The sequence below is a fragment of the Odontesthes bonariensis genome, chromosome 1 (genome assembly GCF_027942865.1).
Source record: "Odontesthes bonariensis isolate fOdoBon6 chromosome 1, fOdoBon6.hap1, whole genome shotgun sequence".
In the NCBI taxonomy this organism is placed as follows: domain Eukaryota; kingdom Metazoa; phylum Chordata; class Actinopteri; order Atheriniformes; family Atherinopsidae; genus Odontesthes; species Odontesthes bonariensis.
Window position 1 is genome coordinate 35,032,387 of NC_134506.1, and position 20,131 is coordinate 35,052,517.

General features: G+C 40.3%; 1 protein-coding gene across 2 annotated transcripts in view; it reads right to left on the bottom strand.

Moving 5' to 3' along the window:
- The window catches only part of LOC142379991 (synaptosomal-associated protein 25-A-like), a 42,711-nt gene that overhangs the window by 20,752 nt on the left and 1,828 nt on the right, over positions 1-20,131 (bottom strand). For both annotated transcript variants that reach the window (XM_075465431.1, XM_075465440.1), the window contains exons 2-3: positions 2,382-2,488; positions 1,441-1,482 (exon numbers count right to left, since the gene is read on the bottom strand). In XM_075465431.1, coding sequence (XP_075321546.1) covers positions 1,441-1,482; positions 2,382-2,453 — 114 coding nt within the window. In that variant the 5' untranslated portion in view covers positions 2,454-2,488. The remainder of the gene's footprint in view (positions 1-1,440; positions 1,483-2,381; positions 2,489-20,131) is intronic.

A 20,131-nucleotide genomic window follows, 5' to 3' on the forward strand; every position in this document is an offset into this window, starting at 1 on the left:
CTTGTCCTTACTCACAGCTGCAGTCACTTACTGTCTTACTCAGTATATTCCATTCGGTTACCTTGAGCGCTAGACAGATTCTCGCCACATTGCTTCTTACAACTTTCTGTCATTCGTGTTCAGGTTATATTCTCTGTCGGAGTTCTTGTTTTCTGTGTTTGGTGTTGCAGAATAGTCTGCGTTTTTTGTTACTGTTTTAAGAAATTAAGTTTAGTTTTCCCTCAACCTCCTGGTGTTTCTGTGTCCGCACTTTGGATCCTTCTCCTCTCAATATCACCACAGGAAAATGTTTAGAAAACAGCATATCTAAAAAGGCAACTGAATTGAAAATTGTCAGTCACAGGCTATCTTCAGCCAGTTTTTTACTGAGAAAGCATTATTGTTCATACACTCACATTCAGACATAACTGAAGCTATACGTGTATACACTAACACCTAATGGTTGCTGAATCAGTCCCACTGAAAACCAAGTTATAGTAGCCAAAAAATAATTCTGATTAACCCAAAAAAACAACTGTATGCTGACCTCAAACTCACAGCTTGGATGTGTCTTATGTGTTTCAAATCACTCCTTCATAAAGCCAGGGTCATAAAGAACTGTTTTAAACAAGAAAAGGTAAACTGTCCTGGAACAGAAAGAGTGGACCCCTCAGATCTCTGATCTCAGCATCTTGGACACAGACTGGGATTATACGAGACAGAAAGGAATGACAGTCTGAATCCCGGAAAAACATCTGATAAGAGACTTTAAAAAAACTGTACCAGTATACCAAGGAAAATGGGTGCTATTTTACACCGGTTTTAGTTAAGTTTTTCTGATTACTGTAGTTTGGATGAAGAACATATTTTGCAATGCATCATCAGTTTATAGCATTTTCTAGAAAAGATCATTTATCTAATGTACACCAAGTGTTTTACCTCATTGACACATGCATTTGATGTTTTTTCTTAATTGTTAGAAGACATAGCGTGTGTGTGGTTGCTGGTCTCGTTTGTCTCTGTGTGGCCCTGTGATGGACTGGCGGCCTGTCCAGGGTGTACCCTGCCTCTCACCCATTGACCGCTGGGATAGGCTCCAGCCCCCCCGCGACCCGGGGCCAGATTAGCATATTAATAAATACAATTTTTTTAGGATTTTAGTTTAAGGAGAGTAATAACTGCAGTGATGACACTTTAGGATTATTGAAGTTTTAATCAAGCAATTGTGGATTATTTGATCTACACAGTGACCATAGAAGTATAAAACTAGTTTTTCATAAACCTAAGCCAAATATTTTTTCTCCATACATACTGTAAAGGAGAGGGGCCTGTAATAGGATCTTTGATAGATGTCAGCAAATTAAACTATCAAGACTAATTGTTATTTGAGCTCAGATTGAGCTTATTCTCTCTCCTCTGTGACTTTCAACAAAATTCATGTCACAGAATCATTGGACTCACCTCCTCAACCATAGCCAGCATGCGCCGAGTACTCTCCAGGGACTGCAGGGAGAGAGAAAACAAATTATTAGGTGAGAGTCCAGAAGAGATGTACAGTACAGCATCTATAATAACTGTCACAAGGACATCTCTATACAGGTCTTAGTGAAAACCGAGCCAACAGAATAATATCACTCGATAGATGGATGTAGTAAAAGAGAGAAATGTTAATACACACAGTCAAACTTTGAGAGACAAATAAATTACACTATATAATTAACCCTGATTATTGCTCTTCTTTAGTCTGATCCTATGATTCATGATGTGATTCCTACCTTTTTGTTTACTACCTCTGCAAACTCTCCTTGAAAGTCATCCATTTCTAAAACCAAATTTTTCTAAAATTTCACCCGATTTCACTCTTTCGCCTTGCAACTTGCTCATCTTTGGCTTGTACTCTGCCTCCCCAACTCTCACATGCCTTGCTCCATCCGTCCATCCATCCCTGCCTCTTGGCCCAGCATCATCTTCTCATGAATTTTTAATAAGGCCATTTGAGCTGCTCAATTATTCTGCTGCACAGAATTATCTGCTCTTCCTGAGCTCCTCTGAACTCATTAAAAAGGGCAAAGTTCTTCCTCACAGTCTTGATGAAAGAGACTTAGAAAACCAAGTGCTGAAACAAGGTATGGTCCCGTTAATGTAGATGTATCTGTCAGACTGAAGGCCCTGGAAGTGCATTTGTGACTGATTTCATTTTCTTCACTGGAGACCACATTCAGTCTCTTTTTAAAATATTGTCTCTGCTCCCTGTTTTTCTTACTATGTAAAGTGGGTTACTTTTTCACATTCATTTATTATAAAGTAGATGAAAGATAAATGCAGTATATATTTTTAAGTACAGGATCATATGGAGACCTATGTAACTTTTTTTTTTTTTTTTTGAGTGTCCTCTGCCATACCTCATCAGTGATCTGGTCACCACGTGCCTGCAGATCGGCCAGTTCATTGCGCATGTCCGCTTCGTCCGCCATGATGACTGCTAAACTTTGACCTCAATCAAAAAAACCTGTCAGGGAAAAAGAGCAAGAGAGAGAAAGAGCTAGTTTAATAAAGCAACAGTACCACAAAATAGTGCGATAGAAGAAAAGACATTCAACATAATGCGATTAAAGTTTGCGGATCTATAGCAGCCTCCTTGTGCTCAGCCTCCAACACCAACAAAAGCCCAACATGATAACTCAAATCAGTTTATTTACAAGAAAAGAAGTGACCGGGATGGTACATTGCACAGCCATGTTTCTTATAGTTGTTTCATGATGGAAGAGTTGACCATCATGAGGAGTAATGAGACACATTACAGCTTAAATAATGAGATTAGCATGTAAAAGTATCTCTTCTCGGAAACAGAAAGAGGAATCTTGTAATAATAATTATTATTGGGTGGTATACATACTTTTTTTTATAAATATAATGGTGTTTTTACAAATGAAGAATGTAATCCGACAGTACTATTCATGCCAATAGAGTCTGACGTCACCAGTGTCAAACGTAAGGTCATACCAGTGTGTATTTCTCCTGCCCCTAACTGCCCCACCCCCACCTTTCTCTCTGGTTGTCAGCAATAAGCATACCAGCCCCCACTTCTAAGGCTACGGCTACACGAAAACGAAACAAGGTTTTTTTTTAAAACGGGTACGAAAATTCTTGCGACCACACGGAAACGCGCTGCTGGTCCAGACGAAAACGATGAAACGATGCAGTACACACGCCACTGTGTCACGCCACGCTGTGAGACAATAGAGAAGTGTTAAAATTGGCTCACAGCGTCAACGTGTGACTGACGCAAAAACGTTTTTGCTGTAACAATGGAAACGAAACGAGGCCGTTTTCAAACTTTCCCACTCTGGCTACGGCTACACGAAAACGAAACGAGGTTTTTTTTAAAAACGGGTACGAAAATTCTTGCGACCACACGGCAACGCGCTGCTGTAAAGACTCAGGTCCAGACGAAAACGGATGAAAACGATGAAACGATGCAGTACACACGCCACTGTGTCACGCCACGCTGTGAGACAATAGAGAAGTGTTAAAATTGGCTCACAGCGTCAACGTTTGACTGACGCAAAAACGTTTTAGCTGTAACAATGGAAACGAAACGAGGCCGTTTTCAAACTTTCCCACTCTGGAACCCGTTCTCAAAAACTATCGTTTTGGGGTAGTGGGAACGCCGGCTCCGTGTGGCCGCGACAGCGAAACGAAAAGAAAAAGTATCGTTTACAGTGAAAAACGTTTTCGTGTAGCCGCAGCCTCTGGAGCCCGTTCTCAAAAACTATCGTTTTGGGGTAGTGGGAACGCCGGCTCCGTGTGGCCGCGACAGCGAAACGATAAGAAAAAGTATCGTTTACAGTGAAAAACGTTTTCGTGTAGCCGCAGCCTAACTGAGCTGCAACCTTCCGTGAGCTGTGTGTGAACTGTTATCATGGAGTCGTTTTACATGGAAGTATCAAAAGACCTCACATTTGTAATTGTGACAGCTCAGCAACATGTGGTCTTAACAAACGTCATGTCACTAAGCAGCTGTACATTGTAAAACAGCGAAGGCCCTTTTGTTATTTGGATTTTTGTTATTTGCACATCCCCATCAAAACAAAGGTTTCCCTCTAAGCAATTTTTTTTACCCAAATGTATACACATGCTAATACCTACTATGCTGGTGTCTATATTCAAACAAGAAAGGACTGTTAGGGTTGCTTGTTTCACAGCTGCACTTTGTTGAGCAGTGAAATTCATATACCAGTTTATATTGTATATTGTCTTTCAGTCGAGATATTCCCAGGAAATTAATTTAGGCTCATATCATCCAGCTCTCAGAATATGAAAACCAGAGCAATAAGATTTCTAGTATAAAAGCGAGAATCTTTTTAACAGCATGTGAATAATTTTTGTGAAATCCATATTACTGAGCAAGCTGACGTGTTGGTCCCTGCCTGTACCATCTAAACTACTTCGTAGGGTGTCCATGTAGCTTCTAATTTGCTCTGAGTCTGACATGAGAGTAAAATGAAGTAGCTCTCCACAGAGTTTCTTTTTCTATACAGTAAGTGATTACAAGCTCTAGTCGATCATGTTGAGAGATTGACAGTCAATAAAGAACAATACTACATAAATAACAGTAGGAATAACTGATGGAGAACCAAATTTAATACACAAAAACTGACAGCAGTCTAAACAGGAAAACCTTGGATTGGCACACAACACTCAGGCAGAGGAGTTTAAGTATCTCAGGATCTTGTTCACAAGTGATGGCAAGTTGGAGAGAGAGATGGGCAGCTGGATTGGGGCTTCGTCAGCAGTTATGAGGGCACCGCTCCGGTCCTTCGTGGTGAGGAAGAAGCTGAACCGGAAGATGGCCCTTTTTCTTTTTTTAAGTATTTTTTGGGGCTTTTTATGCTTTTATTGGATAGGACAGTGGAGAGAGACAGGAAGTAGGGGGCAGAGAGAGGGGGAACAACATGCAGCAAAGGGCCGTCCGATGCGGGACTCGAACAGGGCCAGCTGCAGCGAGGACTATAGCCTCTTGTACATGGGGCGCCTGCTCAACTCTCTACGCCACGAACCACCCCAAGAAGATGACGCTTTTAATGAACCGCTCTACCTTTGTTCCAACCCTCACCTATGGTCACGAGATCTGGGTAGTGGCCAAAAGAGTAAGGTGGTTGATATACGAGGCTGAAATGGGTTTAGATTTGGAGGGAAGGCTGGGCTCAGCCTTAGAGATAAGTTGAGGAGCTCGACCATCCGGAGGGAACTCAGAGTAGAGCTGCTGCTGCTCCTCCGCACTGAAAAGAATCAGTTGAGCTGGTTCGGGCATCTGGTTAGGATACCTCCTGGTCGCCTCACTTTAGAGATTTTTCAGGCACTTCTAACAGGGAGGAAGCCGCAGAGTAGATCCAGAACTTGATGGAGGGATTATATTTCCCTTCTAGCCTGGGAATGCCTCGGGATCCTCCAGGAGAAGCTGGAGAGTTGTGACCCGATCTTGGATAAGCGGAAGATAAGCAATTAGCCTTATCAAAGTGTTCCTTGGGAATATGCTGACGTGATTTTTACCCAACAGTGGACTTTTTGACAACCGAAGTTAAAACTTGCCAAAATCAACATCTCACACTTGTGAAACACCGACACCAAAATTAAAAACATGGACAAAGTCACGGGCCAGCCTTGATATTTATTGAGAAAATGTCTACAATTGAGGTAGCTTTTTCTTTCTCTTCAGTTATGAAGATGAACCTTTTTATATGGAAACAAACTTGAGATTTGCTTAAACATTGAATCTGGAACAAGCAAATCTTAATGCTATAAACGAATGTGAAATCAAATGTCAAATAAAAGGCACATTCATTTCTTAAACAGAATTTTAAAAAAAAGATCTTATAACAATAACCATATTTTTGTGAACAGACATTCTGCTTCCCACCTGTCTAGAAATCTTCTGTTTTCCACTTTTCGTTTGGCCATTTTTAGGAGGGGTGGCCCGATGCGACTGGCAGCATGAGGTCGCTAATGAATGTCAACAGAGGAGGCGTGTGCTGTTCTGGGACTTGTAGGATTAGCAGTGCATGCGCAGTCTACTGGTGGGCCAGCTCTAGTAGACATTTGGTATTATCTCGCAGGCTAAATATAATTACACTACGGGTTAGATTTGGCCCACGGGCCTGAGTTTGACATCTATGGTGTAGTGCACGACTGCACGTTAAGTGAAACAGCTTCCTGGAAATGCTGGAATATGTTCTACTCTATAAAAAAAAAAAAAAGGGCAACAGAATATTAGCTGAATTTAGTGGCAAATTCTTTTCCCTGAATGTAAAACTTTAAACACTATAGATAATACTAACAACACCATGCTCAGTGACGAAAACACTGCTGCTACGGAGGCTCTGACATAGAGATGAACGATGAAAAATCTGTACTGAGAAGAAAAAGTACCAGGACAGAGACCGAGGTCTATTTTTATTGCACTCATGCGCTGCCAGACAGTATTTCATGAAGCCACACATGTAGCACCAGTATGCTGCATGAAAAATGTATGTGGTTGTTACTCTGCAGTCTGACAGGGCGACATCCTGCTGCTGGTCGGGACAAAGGTTGGCGAGGGCTGAGAAGACAAAGAAAGCCAGCTCAAACTCTGTCTCCTTCCTGCTGTCTCTCCCTTTCTCTATTTACCTCTGTCTCGCTGAGCATTTAGAACTCTGAAGAGGCAAATAATCTGATCCGCCCCAATCAGATCTCATTCAATCTTTATTTATATAGCGCATTTCATACCACAATCATTTGAGAGTCGAATGGATTTTTGTTGCAACTGCTCAAGTCCTACTAAATAGTTTTTGTTCAAACATAGCTCGTCGCTGATATAAATTTAACCATCCAGCAGCTTTTAGCTCGGGGATCGTTAAAGCTTTATGTGATCTAATATACTGCAACGTACAGTGCAGCAAAGGGACTAAGAGACCTCTGTCGTTTGGAGTCAATCTGGCACGGTGCTGAGGGATGACCACTAAATAAAATAACATATTCAAATTCTTTGATTAAAAGTGGAACAAACTCATTCTACATAATGGAAATGCTTCGGGCTTAGTCTGAGATGATCTGAATTGCCAGCAGTCAGACATCCTGTGACAGAACAAACAGCTTGTCAGTTTATAAAACCAATTTTGAGACCGGAATGCTCTGCTCATGTCCCGAATCTATGCGTCTATCACGAGATCTCTGTGGTGAGCAGGCCCAAGGTCAGTTAGAGCCACAGCTGGATGTTTGATAAAGTGTCTCCCTGCTCCGTCTCACCTTCTGTCTGTCTGTCTGTCTCTCCGTCTCTGCCTCCATCCCCATGGAGTCGTCATGGCAGTTAATAATTGAACATGCACCGGGAGAAGAGATGGAGGGGAGGAGGGAAAAAAAATCCCTTTTCAAAGTGCTTCGCTCCTGCTTTCATGCAGTCTCTCTATGTGAGTGTGTATTTGTATTTTTGTCTGCTGTGCCTGGTAATAAAAACGTTCAAATATTTATGTTGACATTTTACTTTTTACATTTTAGCCATCAGCCATGACTGACGCTATAATGCAGCATTAAAATACAGGTTGAGTTCATACATCAGTAGCATTACTGGTGAAAAAAGGGCTGACAAAAGTTTACAGAACACTTTTTAAACTGAAAAGAAGTGCTGAATCACAAAGAGAGATCTGTAAATCTGTCAGTGTGATTTCTCAGCAAACTGTTGTAATAATCTGAAGAATCATGTTAATTTATTCAGGATGTTGTTATGTGTCACTGGTCTCTAATTGGAAAGGTACCAAGTATCATCACAGCCATGGCTGAGCTCACTTCAGCACCACATATTGACCGTGTTGCCTTGGTTGTGTTGTCGGTAGTAACAGTATTGATAGCGATGCATGTTCCTAACAAGCTCCGTATTCTGAGATGAAACATGCCTGAGTACATTAAAAAACACAAGCCTAACTTAAAGTAAACTGTAGGTCGCCTGTCCTCGTCAGTAACATCAGCACTGACCTCCCACATGCTCCATCTTTTCTTTTCCCTGTTACTCCTTGCTGCTTTCATCTTTCCAGTTCAGTGATCTGCTGTGTTATTGATCAGCTGCTGATTGCTTATCTCTTAGCAGTGGCACAGCTTTCTGTTAACTCACACACCAACACCCAGCTGCTTTTCATTTCCTATCATACTGTCAGAGGCTGCTCTTTCTCTCACTCTTGCTCAATCTCAACCTTTTCCACAGTTTATTAAAATCCCACATCCCATATTCTCTTTTAACCCGTTTACATGCATTTTGGATCAGTGTTTCTTCTGTTTTTTTGTATAATTATTGATAAACTATGACTCTGAAACAATCACTCATTATTGCTGCTTTTTCAAACAAACCTTTGGCTGCTAAATCTTCTCGCAAACCCTGTCAGTTATACCACTAACTAAGCCTTTGGGGGTTACGTTGAGAGGCCACAACAATGAAATCACTGACCAGTAAAGTGAGTCAAACTGCTCATCTTGTTACAATGCAATGTTCTGCTGCATACTGGCATTCACATGAATACTGACACTTGCTGCCTACCTGAACAGTTTTGCTGACCAGCCATACAACCACCCATATGTCAACATCACTCCCCCACTGAGGAGTGGCTGAGGACTTTACCAAGCCTTCAAACTCCCCAGATGCCACCCTGGTAGACTATGATGGCACCTGTGGGAATAAAGCCCAATCCATAAAGACTCCACTCCACAACCCACAGGGCCCAAAGGATCTATTGCTATAATGTCCCGGTATATGACACACCAAGATACCCTCAGATGTTCTTTGTCTCTGACTGGTCAGAGCTCTTTAAGTCACATGAAGAGGATCCCCTTAAAACTAGGAGGGATGTCATAATGTTATGGCTGATTGGTGCATATACCATATAGTTTTTAGTAGCCTTGATAGTATGTTCACAGGGGATTACTGGTAAAAGCAGGAATGCTTAAAAAAAAAAAAATAGAAAGAGGAAAAGAAAAACGGAGCAAATTAGTGTCATTTATTGATCTATTTAACACTACCCTGAGATATTGATCAATATGAATGACATAATGTACAGATTGAGCGTGCAGCATAGATTAAAGAAGCTACACCATTCTGTAAAGCGACACTGTGAGCCTTTCACTGCAAAGCTTTGCTGATTACACAGCGAGGGTGCCTCTCCAGTGAGTTATTGGGCAGTGTGTCAGTGTAGTGATGTTAGCATGACCAGCTCTCAGCTCTGTTTTCAGGTCCAGAGCAACACAGCGTCACAGTAACCTGAATTCAGAGATATACTTTTTAGTTTGAACTTTTATTTTGACAATATTTTAAGTATGTACCAAAGTTTGTTTCATATACAATGATACAGCCAAAGGACTAATGTGATGCTACATATATATGATTTTGATTGCAGAAAGTTAACTTCCTGAATAATGAAAAGTAAACAATAATTTTAATTCCCAACTACACCAGCAGAAAGACAGACCAGCTGATGGCAACAGCAGGTCTACCTCACCGGTAACACCTAAGCAGGAGCTTTAAATGTATCTATTTTCAATCAGCTTTTTGAATGTTTCACCTGAGACTGAGAATAAAAAGTCACCTTTCTGCTTCATGATAGTTTTCTTTTTTCTTTGCACTGTCCATATCCGTCCATCCCACTGTAAAAGGCAACACCTCTTTAACATGCTACCCACGTTTCATAGATAACCACCCACACACACAGAGTTACGGCGTAGCTAATATAGAACAACGTCCGACCGTCCCCATCCCCCCACCCGCGGCCCTACTTTCCGTCACTCACCTTGACTGACAGCTGCTGTAAGGCCTGAACTGCCAGGCTCAGCCCACGGAGAGATTAAAGTCAGCAGGGAAAGAGGATTTAGTCTCCACAGTTTTCTCCGCTCTTCCTCTTATTCACACACTCTTTCCTCTGACTGTCTCCTCTCGCCTGCTTTCTTTGTTTCATTTCATTTCATCTCCTCTCCACACCCTCTCTTTCTATGAATAGATGGAGTGACTGTCCAGGAAAAGAGAGCATTACTGTCTGTAATGAAAGATTTAGTTTCCAATCCATGCAATTTACTTTTTTTTTCATATCTGTAGCCGATGTATATGCAACATGGCATCGACTCAACTTGCAGCTGAATACAACTATAGTTGGTTAATTCATATTGAGCCCGATGAAGTACAAAATCAAGCCTAATGGGAGAGCACGCACTTAAATGGAGACACTGAAAGGGCACAGATGAATTATTGATTGAAATATTAATAGCTTTAATCCTAAAAGCTGTTAAAAGTAAAAGTCTAAACAGGAAGAGAAAATTTGAAAGAACCACAACATGACCTCCATGACGAAAGCGGGTAACAACCCAAAGAGAAAAGCAGCAAAAGTGACTGTGACAGAAGAATATTGAACATTACAGCTGCTGTGCTTCGGAATCAGACTTATTCCTGAAGAGTGTAAGTCCAGCTCCTGAATTGCAGATTACCACTTCTGCCATTCTGTTCTTCTTTGTCTTTTGTTGGATTAAAACCCCTGAATTTGTGCATAAGTGGGTTCTAACCTGTTTGCCTCCTGCACTGCTTGCCATATCCATCATCACATGTTTCTCTACCAGATACAAAACCATCTAAAGTCATGTTTGAGAATCATGAGAACTCTATAACTTTGGTTTACTGTCAATATGAATACAGCAGTAGAACAGAGCAAACATACTCTTTTGGAGGAAAGCTCCAGAAGGGGAACGGATTAGCACTCTGATGATAAACCTACAGCAACACAGACCCAATTGTAGAAGAATCCAACAACAAGCTATTTCAGGCAACAAAGACAAATCCAGTGAAAGTACACAAACGGAAATCCCATGTTGAATACACAGAAGACCCAATTTAAACCATACTATAAGAAAAAAAGGAGAAAGTATTGAAGGCAAGGCAAGGCAAGGCATCTTTATTTATATGGTGCATTTCATACCACAGGCAACTCAATGTGCTTTACTTAAAGACAAAGCATTTAAAAGAACAGCATAAAGCAGCATAAAAACAAGCAATTTAAAGAGAATAAAAAAAAATAGAATAAAAATTAAAACACAGTTAAAAGCAATCAAAGAAGAGGGGAAAAAGAAAGATATAAACTCAACCATAAGCACACCGAAAGAGAAATGTTTTTAACCTGGATTTAAAAGTGCTTACAGTTGTGGCTGATTTCAGTTCTGCTGGTAGTTTGTTCCAGTTGTGTGCAGCATAACAGCTAAAAGCTGCTTCACTGTGTCTAGTTTGAACTCTGGGCTCCACTATCTGACCTGAGTCAGCAGATCTCAGAGCTCTGCTGGGTTTATACTCTGCTAGCATGTCATTCATGTATTCTGGCCCTAAACCATTCCGTGATTTGTAGACAAGCAGCAGAACTTTAAAATCTATTCTGTATCTGACCGGGAGCCAATGTAAAGACTTGAGAACTGGGGTGATGTGATCTGATCTCTTTGTTCTGGTTAAAACTCGGGCTGCAGCGTTCTGAATGAGCTGCAGCTGTTTGAGACTCTTTTTGGGGAGTCCAGTCAGAAGACCGTTACAGTAGTCAAGTCTGCTGGAGATGAAAGCATGAATCAGCTTCTCCTGATCTGTTTGGGACATGAAACCCTTCATTCTGGATATGTTCTTAAGTTGATAAAAGGCTGATTTGGTGAATGATTTGATATGATTGTTGAAGGTCAGGTCTGAGTCTATCAGCACGCCGAGGTTCCGGACTTGGTCTTTAGTTTCTAGAGACAGTGACTCAAGATGTTTACTGACAGCAAACCTCTTCTCTTTGTTGCCAAACACAATGACCTCAGTTTTTTCTTGATTAAACTGAAGGAAATTTTGGTTCATCCACTTTTTGTCTTGCTCTAAGCAGTCACACAATGACTCTATAGGACTGCAGTCATCTGGAGACAGTGCGAGATATATCTGTGTGTCATCTGCATAGCTGTGGTAGTTGACTTTAGAGTTCTTCAGAATTTGACCCAGAGGCAGCATGTATAGGGGTCCAAGAACTGACCCCTGAGGAACTCCACATATCATAGCCACTCGATCAGATTGATTACTTCCAATAGTCACAAAATAACTCCGCTCCTCCAAGTAGGACCTGAACCATTCTAGGACTGTCCCACTGAGTCCTGCCCAGGTTTCCAACCTGTTCAGCAGTATACTGTGATCCACAGTGTCAAATGCAGCACTGAGATCCAACAGGACCAGAACTGACACCTTGCCTGAGTCAGTGTTCAACCTTATGTCATGTAACACTCTAATAAGAGCCGTTTCTGTACTGTGGTGAGGTCAGAAGCCTGACTGAAATTTGTCAAGGAGTCCACTGGAATTCAAGGAGTTACTGAGTTGATTAAAAACCACTTTCTCAACAATCTTGGCTATAAAAGGAAGATTTGAGATGGGTCTGTAGTTGGTTAAAATGGAAGCATCCAATGTTCTCTTTTTTTAGGAGTGGCTTGATGGCAGCTACTTTTAAAGGTTTAGGAAACATGCCTGATTGAAGCAATGGAGACACACTGCTGAGAGGACACTATTCCTTTTTTAAAAATGTTTCACGTCAGTTGGAATAAGGTTTGTAAAATAGGTTTTATAAATTAAAAAACAATGTTACACACTGATAAGACAAATATAAAGTCAAGAGGAAGTCTCTGTCTAAGATCTCTAAGCACAGTCCTATCATCTCTGACACCAATTCAGAGAATTATCAGAAATAAATGCAAATTAACCGTTTTTTGCATAATCAGAACATTTAAATACAATTTTGAAAGTAAGTGAACAAAATAAATAAATGATAATGAATAATAAATAGGGGGGGAATAATAAATGACACACTTTATCATGTTAAAATAATAATAACAACAGAAAATGCCCCCCCCCCCACACACATTTGAACATTGAAAGCCTCCATGTGTCCTCTGGTCATTTGCATGTGTCTGCACTCTGCAATCTTTTTTTGCTAGGTATCAAAACTATTCTAACATTTGTTCCAGTTATTTTTGTTAAAGGCAAATTTTAGATCTACCAAAAGTCTATAAGGTCTCATAGCTGGTCAGTTTAGGAAAGCTAAAATGTTTCCTTTCAACCATTCTTTTGTATCGATGGGTGTGTGTGCTTGGGTAAACAAAACATATAGATATTGTAGAATTCTTTAACGTTTATTGTTAAATTGCATTGTATTTCTCCATGGAGGGGTGTACATTAGATCTGTCCGGGGATTGCATTTCTGGATGTTTTATCACTTCAGAATTCCAATCTGCAAATGGAACTAGAGCAAAGGCTCATGAAGGTATGTCGTCTTGTGGGAAGCTACTCAGTTCCCTTAACCTTCAGGATGCCCCTTAGAACTCTTTGGTCTGGATGTGCCTTTTCAGCTGGTCGACCAATAACTAAACGAAGCAAAAAGCATTTATTGCCTTGCTGAAAAACACCAAAACCTTCACCTCAACAGTCTTAGTGCTTTTATGTCCACCTTTGTCATTGGGGGTTTCCTCTTTGACGTACTCACTGCTTTACAAGGGTGGAACATATATGAGCATAGGTGATAATTATGTACTTTAAAAGCAGCTCTCAGACAGCTTTCTTCTCTTCACCATTCTCACACTCAAAACAATCAGCTCTTTTTACGTAGTAAAAACCAATAATTATTGGTTGATCATGGTCATGTGAACAACTAATTGAACTCAAACGGACTGAGAAATCTTAAGCAAACCCTTTACCCACACTCACCATAACCAACGTGGCATTTTTTTCACGTTTGTTAGCATCAAGCGAGATAAGAAAGTAATGGGCAGCTGTGATACATCTGAGAGATGTAATTAAAATGCTTATATACATTTAGAAGTGTTTTTCTTTGTAAGAAACTAAATAGATCCAGGAGATCCAAGAGATCATTCACTGTGGCAGAATGATAAACTATGGACCCATATTATTACCCATTCTGTAATAATAAAGTGCCTTGACGCTGCAATAAAAAGACTGTTGTCAATCAATCACCTTATTCATTTGAGAGAAACAACGTTTGTGAAGGAAATAGGACACAAGGACACCGTGGCTGCTCTGAATCTCACAGTCAGGGAAACCAGGTCAGTTTGTCGGTTGTTTGGCTGTGTTTTCTCACAGGCTGATGGAGGCATTAATCTAAATATGATGATTTTCAGGATAGCTGGTGCACCTTTTCCTTCCCATTCGTGGATTTATTGCAGGAGTCGGGGGCGAATGAGACACAGAGCACGGCTTGAATGGGAATAGCTGTTTTTGCAATACTCCATCTCTTCGTATGATTTAGAGTAAATCTCGTAGTACACAACTGAATGGCACATAGTGAACCCTGGGTTGCCATTGGCTTTCTGGAAAAGGTATAAGACGTGAAGAAGAAACGGAGAGCTGAAATATAATTCAACGCAGTGAGAACCTTTTGTCCATTTCCTTGTACAACTCGTAGAGCACAAAACACTGAGGGTAAGAGAAGTGACCTTGCAACTATGTGAAAAAATAAACCTTCATGAAGGGCATTTAACATCCTCTTGTACTCTCGCTCTGTCCCATAGTTCAACCTGACTTGTCTTGCCTTTTTTTATCTTTCCACATGAATCCTTGTATAAAAAATGTGTACAGCAGTGGATACACCAAACAACAACTAAAACACGGGGCGCTTCTAAAGATAATCATCTGTCATTATAAAACATACAAGCCACCAGTTCTTAGCTTCTCACCTCAGAAGACTGCAGCCCCACCATGTCACACTATAAACAACACAGTGTGTGTGAAGGTAAACGCTTCTCTACTGAGATAGTGAAAACTGAAAACGTCACTGGGTGGATCCAGCATCTTAACACATCGAGGCAGAACCATGTTTCATTATTCACTGGATAGAGCTAGGCCGACATTACTAATGCAACAGCAGTCTGTGCGTGTGTTACTGTATGTATGTGTGAGTATATATGTTCTTTTATATCTCCTTGTGTGTGTTTATGAAGCTGTTTGAACATAAGAGTACATGCAGCACACAGCGTGTGTTCACAGGTGAATGTACAGTATGTATGGCATTTGACTGACATTTCATATATCTCATCAACCTGATATGCGGCACAAGAGCTTGTCAAAAGAAAAGGTTGGATTCAAAGGTATTCATAGGTAGAGGCTTAAGTTGGCAATTTGTTGGAAATTGTGTAGTGGGAGGGGTTATTACTCCATCCAACCATATTTCCATTCATTAGCTATGCCTAATTTAAACAGTCACTAAAGCAAATATAGTTACAAAACTCTAAAATTTCTGTTTGTTGAGACAGTCAACATGTCTCACCATGATCACATAACTTAAGGAGGGTCTTGGTGTACAATGATTTAATGCACTTTAGACCAATCTGACTTCTGCTTTTTGTGACAGGTGATATCTGTAATACACACATACAACTGTGTAACAGTGGAAGAAGACATCCTGGAATCAGAAAGGTTGCTGTTAAGATAGAGAGGCTAATACACACACACAGGAGAAACAAACACGCATATTCACATGCGCTTGCATTTAGTAATGGCTTGTGGAGTCCCTTCTGCCCTGTATAGTTACAGAATCCAACCCATCTACAAATACTCAAGAGGATGACGTACAGTACAGAGGAACTGAAACTTGTGTTGACATTTTTAGTCTAAAAAGTAGCGTATTATCCAACATACCAATATATTATCAGTAACAAAAATGCTCTAAATCAGTATAATTTCATTTAAATTACAAGTAGCTGAAATATTTTGCCATCGGACAAACTAAATCAGTGGTGCACACAAAATGCTGACCTACAAACAGTAAGTATACAGTATGCCAAGATCTGACCAGGGTAGAGAATAAGGCGAGAGCCTGAGGGCTAAACTATTCAGACAGTTCACCTACCACTTTCTGCCTGACTGTTAATACACCATGCATCAACATCCAGACACACAAAGGCATGGACTTGAGGGCACTCCAGCTTGCATTATCCGTAAAAGGGCCAGATTTACTAAAAATGGCAATTCAAGAGTGAGGTTGTAATCCAAAAAAAGCACAGAGACCAGTGGAAAATTTTGCATATTATTTTTGTATATTTTTGTATATTACTTAAACTGTGCTGCTTTATGAAGCCAGCAACACACAACCAACTCATTTCAACAATGACCAGCACAATCTCACAAGAATAAAAGCAAATTAGCGTGGGGCACAAACATCTTAATTATCTGAAGCAAATACCTAATTAACAATACGGGTGCAGTATGTTGCTTGTACTAATATAAAAGTAGATAAGTGTGATGATGACCTTGCTTACCATTTGTCAATTTCTTGAGAATATTTGGCATGAGCTGTTTGGCTCTGTTAAAATGAATAAATAAATAAGCAGTTAAATAAATAAATGAATAAGTAAACTGTTTAACTTTTGCACGAGTGTCACATGTTATACAAGTGTCAAACTCCAGTCAGGAACAAAACGATTCCACTGAACATTGAAAATGACCCACTGTTTGAACACTGTTTTTCATGGTTCAGGACCATGGACAGCACAACCGAATGAAACAGTCATGGAGCACTTACAGACTAATCCGTTGGAATAAAAAAAGCATGACATTATAAACTTATCAAATAGCCAGCTCTGAGTTTATCCAACCATCCAGCCTTCAATTTGTGTAAAAGAAAGCTATTCTGTTAATGCTAAAGATGTAATTACATTGTTATGCGGATCCCAGGATGGACTTAACTGTACCATAAACTATTCGATGGCGTGATTCTACACTAAAACCTTAGTCAAACCTTTCAGGCTCTAACTTACCACTGTACTTCTGTAATGAATCTGTACAGTAAAATTGCCAAACGACGGCTTGCAACAGGCACTCACCATTAGTAAATCCGGCCTTTTAAAAATTAAGCATGTCAAAGCAACCTGACATGCCAGCTTATCAATGCTGATTTAGGTTGAAAATGAAAGACAATGTAAAACAGGTACAAAGACTCATCTTGTCAGAGTTAAAAAGCTGCATTCTTTATGTATTCAAAGAAGATTTCACTGTTTATCATCACACATCAGTTATGTAATTTCACACGCAGTTCCTCTAGTACACCTTAAAAAACTAAAGCCAGTTTTTCTATGCAATTAAGAAATCATTAGTCTTTAATTCAAAGGGCAGGATGGATGTTAAGTCACAGAACGGCTTTATTATCCAGCCTCCTGATTTCCATCTTGGTTGAACGCAACGAGAGAGTGATTGGAACAAGATAGTTTCCTGCCAACAGCAGCCCCTGCCGTGACAATATGGCCTCGCCGAATTAAAACATTCCCTATGGAGAGGCAGGACGGACACACAGAGAGAAATCTGCTGTGGAAAATCACAAAGGAAATCTGAATGTAAGACCAATTCATTAGGAAAATTATGTCATCAGAACTTTCTCGAAAAGCCTGAACCCTGCGAGATATTAAATCAAAACAAAGCAAAATGACTTAAAAAAAAAACTATAAAGCACCATGTTTCTCAGATTTCTGACAGGGAGACTAAATGCAGCTGCCACTCAGTGACTGATCATAGTTACAAAATCTAAAAGTTGGCACCTGAATATGCACCATTTAAGATGCCAAGTTTTGATTTGAACACCTTTGCTGTGAGGGGGGATTATGAGACCTAAAACAAATGGAGAGGGCAGGTTTCCAACATTAGAACATGGGACATTTTTGTCCCATCTGAGCGAGGATGATGGAGCAGATTGCATTTCTAACATTTCTTTGTTATGTAATCCAAAAGAGGACAGACAGAAAGCTAGGCTAGGCCGGCTACGCTTGAGATGGACGGATTAACCAGAGAAATGCGCGGATGGGAGGACAAAATGAAGAGGCGTAGTCGGTCAGAAGGAAAGAAAAGAAACATTAAATTGCACTTTTTAGGCAGTTCTTGAAATTTTCTCAAAAGGATAACTAAAGTAAAAAAAAAAAAAAAGAACTAGTAAAATAACACCTCACAGCTACCTCTCAGCTGCCACCTTCAGTGGAGACGTCTCCACATATTCTATGATCTGTCAGTTTTGCTGAATCCGTCACCGTGATCACGATGCTGACACGAAACAATGTGCTGGAAGGCAAACATGACAGTGTGGGACGTACAGGAGATTCAAAGCAATCATTTGTGGCCTGCAGGGATAATCACTGCAAAGCCCCACTGTCCCATTCACTGAGGATAAAACCCACTGGATTAATCTGTGGGCCTACAGAATATACACACACACACATTCACACGCATGCACACACCTCAAAACACTTACATAACACGTGGACCGCTCTCCCTCTCAGTGTCTTTACTTTCCACCATACATGTTTACCCTTATTTCTTCATTTTCACCGGGCCTTCACGGTCTCTCCAGCTCAAACTAACACACCTCCTGCCCCTTGATACACACTCGCACCACCCCGTTCTTTCCTGTGTCACATCTTTGCTCTGCGGCTGTATGCTCACTTTAAAATGGTATCCTGTCAACACACTGCTCTGTATATGTTGTTCATTTTTACATATTCAAATGTACACAGTGTTGACAGGCACATGTACTGCAGAAGATACTGAAATAGATGTCGATACATATATTTTGCATGCAGAGAATAGGGAAAATGACTGTTAATTTTGCACATAATACTGCATACGCACAAATAACAGTATCGCCATCTATGCAAATTGCATGAAAAAACAAACAACAAGCATAAAAATGCTCATGGTTTCTTACCAGAGGTGATGTTTTTTCAGTTTTTTTCTCGCTATTTTTATGCTGTAATGTTATTAACCTTGATTTCAAGGTAAAAGGGGAGCTTCTGCACATTGGAGCCATCCAAGGAATCGAGTTACCACTGCTCAGCCATGTCATCCTGATCAATGAGGGGATCATATCATAGTTTCAGGCATCTTAGAAATGATTGGCTGATGGGGCGTTAGGATCAAGATACAGAGGTGTGTGTGTGGTTACGTGTTTGTGTGTGAGTGGGAAAGAGGGGTTTAGCTGACCTTTCAGCTGAAAAAGTAAAAAAGGTGTTACATGAAAAAACATTCAGTGTTCAGCACCAAAGTGCAACGCATGTACCCTAAATGTCTAACACATTACAAAATCACATTTCATGCCTCATAAGTGAAGATCAATTTTAAAGTGACCGATGTTTACATTTAAATTTATTCAGAAGCAATCTTCTTCACTTCAAAACGACACTGCACATCAGTTTGTTTGATGACCGACCGCAATCACAAAAAACAACGCACAGCCAGCGCAACCAGAGGTTGAAGACTGCAAAGACGACGTCTTTTAATTACATCCGGCTGCAAAATTGTACAAAATCATTGTTTTGCAAGCAATGTTCCCTCTAAGCTGCGCGCCTGTGCAGTCGCGCACTGTTCGCACAGTCTCAGCGCACAAGAAAATGTATGTCAAATTAAATTCACCATAAACGTATTCATTAATATCTAATGTTTTTCTGTACCATTTTTCAATGTAACGCAGTGAGTGACAGGTGTTCAACAAATGATACGATATAATTTACTTACGCTATGCAGCCAATCAGAGCATTGATAGTGCTTTCATATGTGCCCTGCCCACACATCCACTCACCAAGCCAAAGTAAAAAAGAAATGCGGTTCTTTTAGGATGGAATGAATGTCTGAGTATGTACAAATAGAAGAACAAGCGGTGAAACTGGGTGAGATTTCTTCTTTTTCGAGTGAGAAAGGTCTACTCTGCAAAACATGCAGGCTGAAAGCATGACTCTCACATATAACATACTACACATCTCATGAACAACAAGATTTTTGTCTTTTTCATTTCAAGTGGGCCAAATCGCTTATATTAAAAGTAAACTAATGAAAATACTGTGATTTGATTCTTTTAATAAGCCATGCAACTTGCTATGATCAAAGGTTTTGAACAGGTGTGATACAGGTGTGTGGCCACAGCGTGCACATCTGGTGTTGCTCACAGTGGTCCTCAGTGTGCTCAGAGAGCTTGTGTGTATGCCCAGACACATGAAAAATTAGAGGGAACATTGTTTACAAGTAATAATCAGGTCTAAAGTGTTCACTCTGGTACCAACACTCTGTGACAAAATCATGGATTTCGTGTTCCAAGTTGATGAAACATGC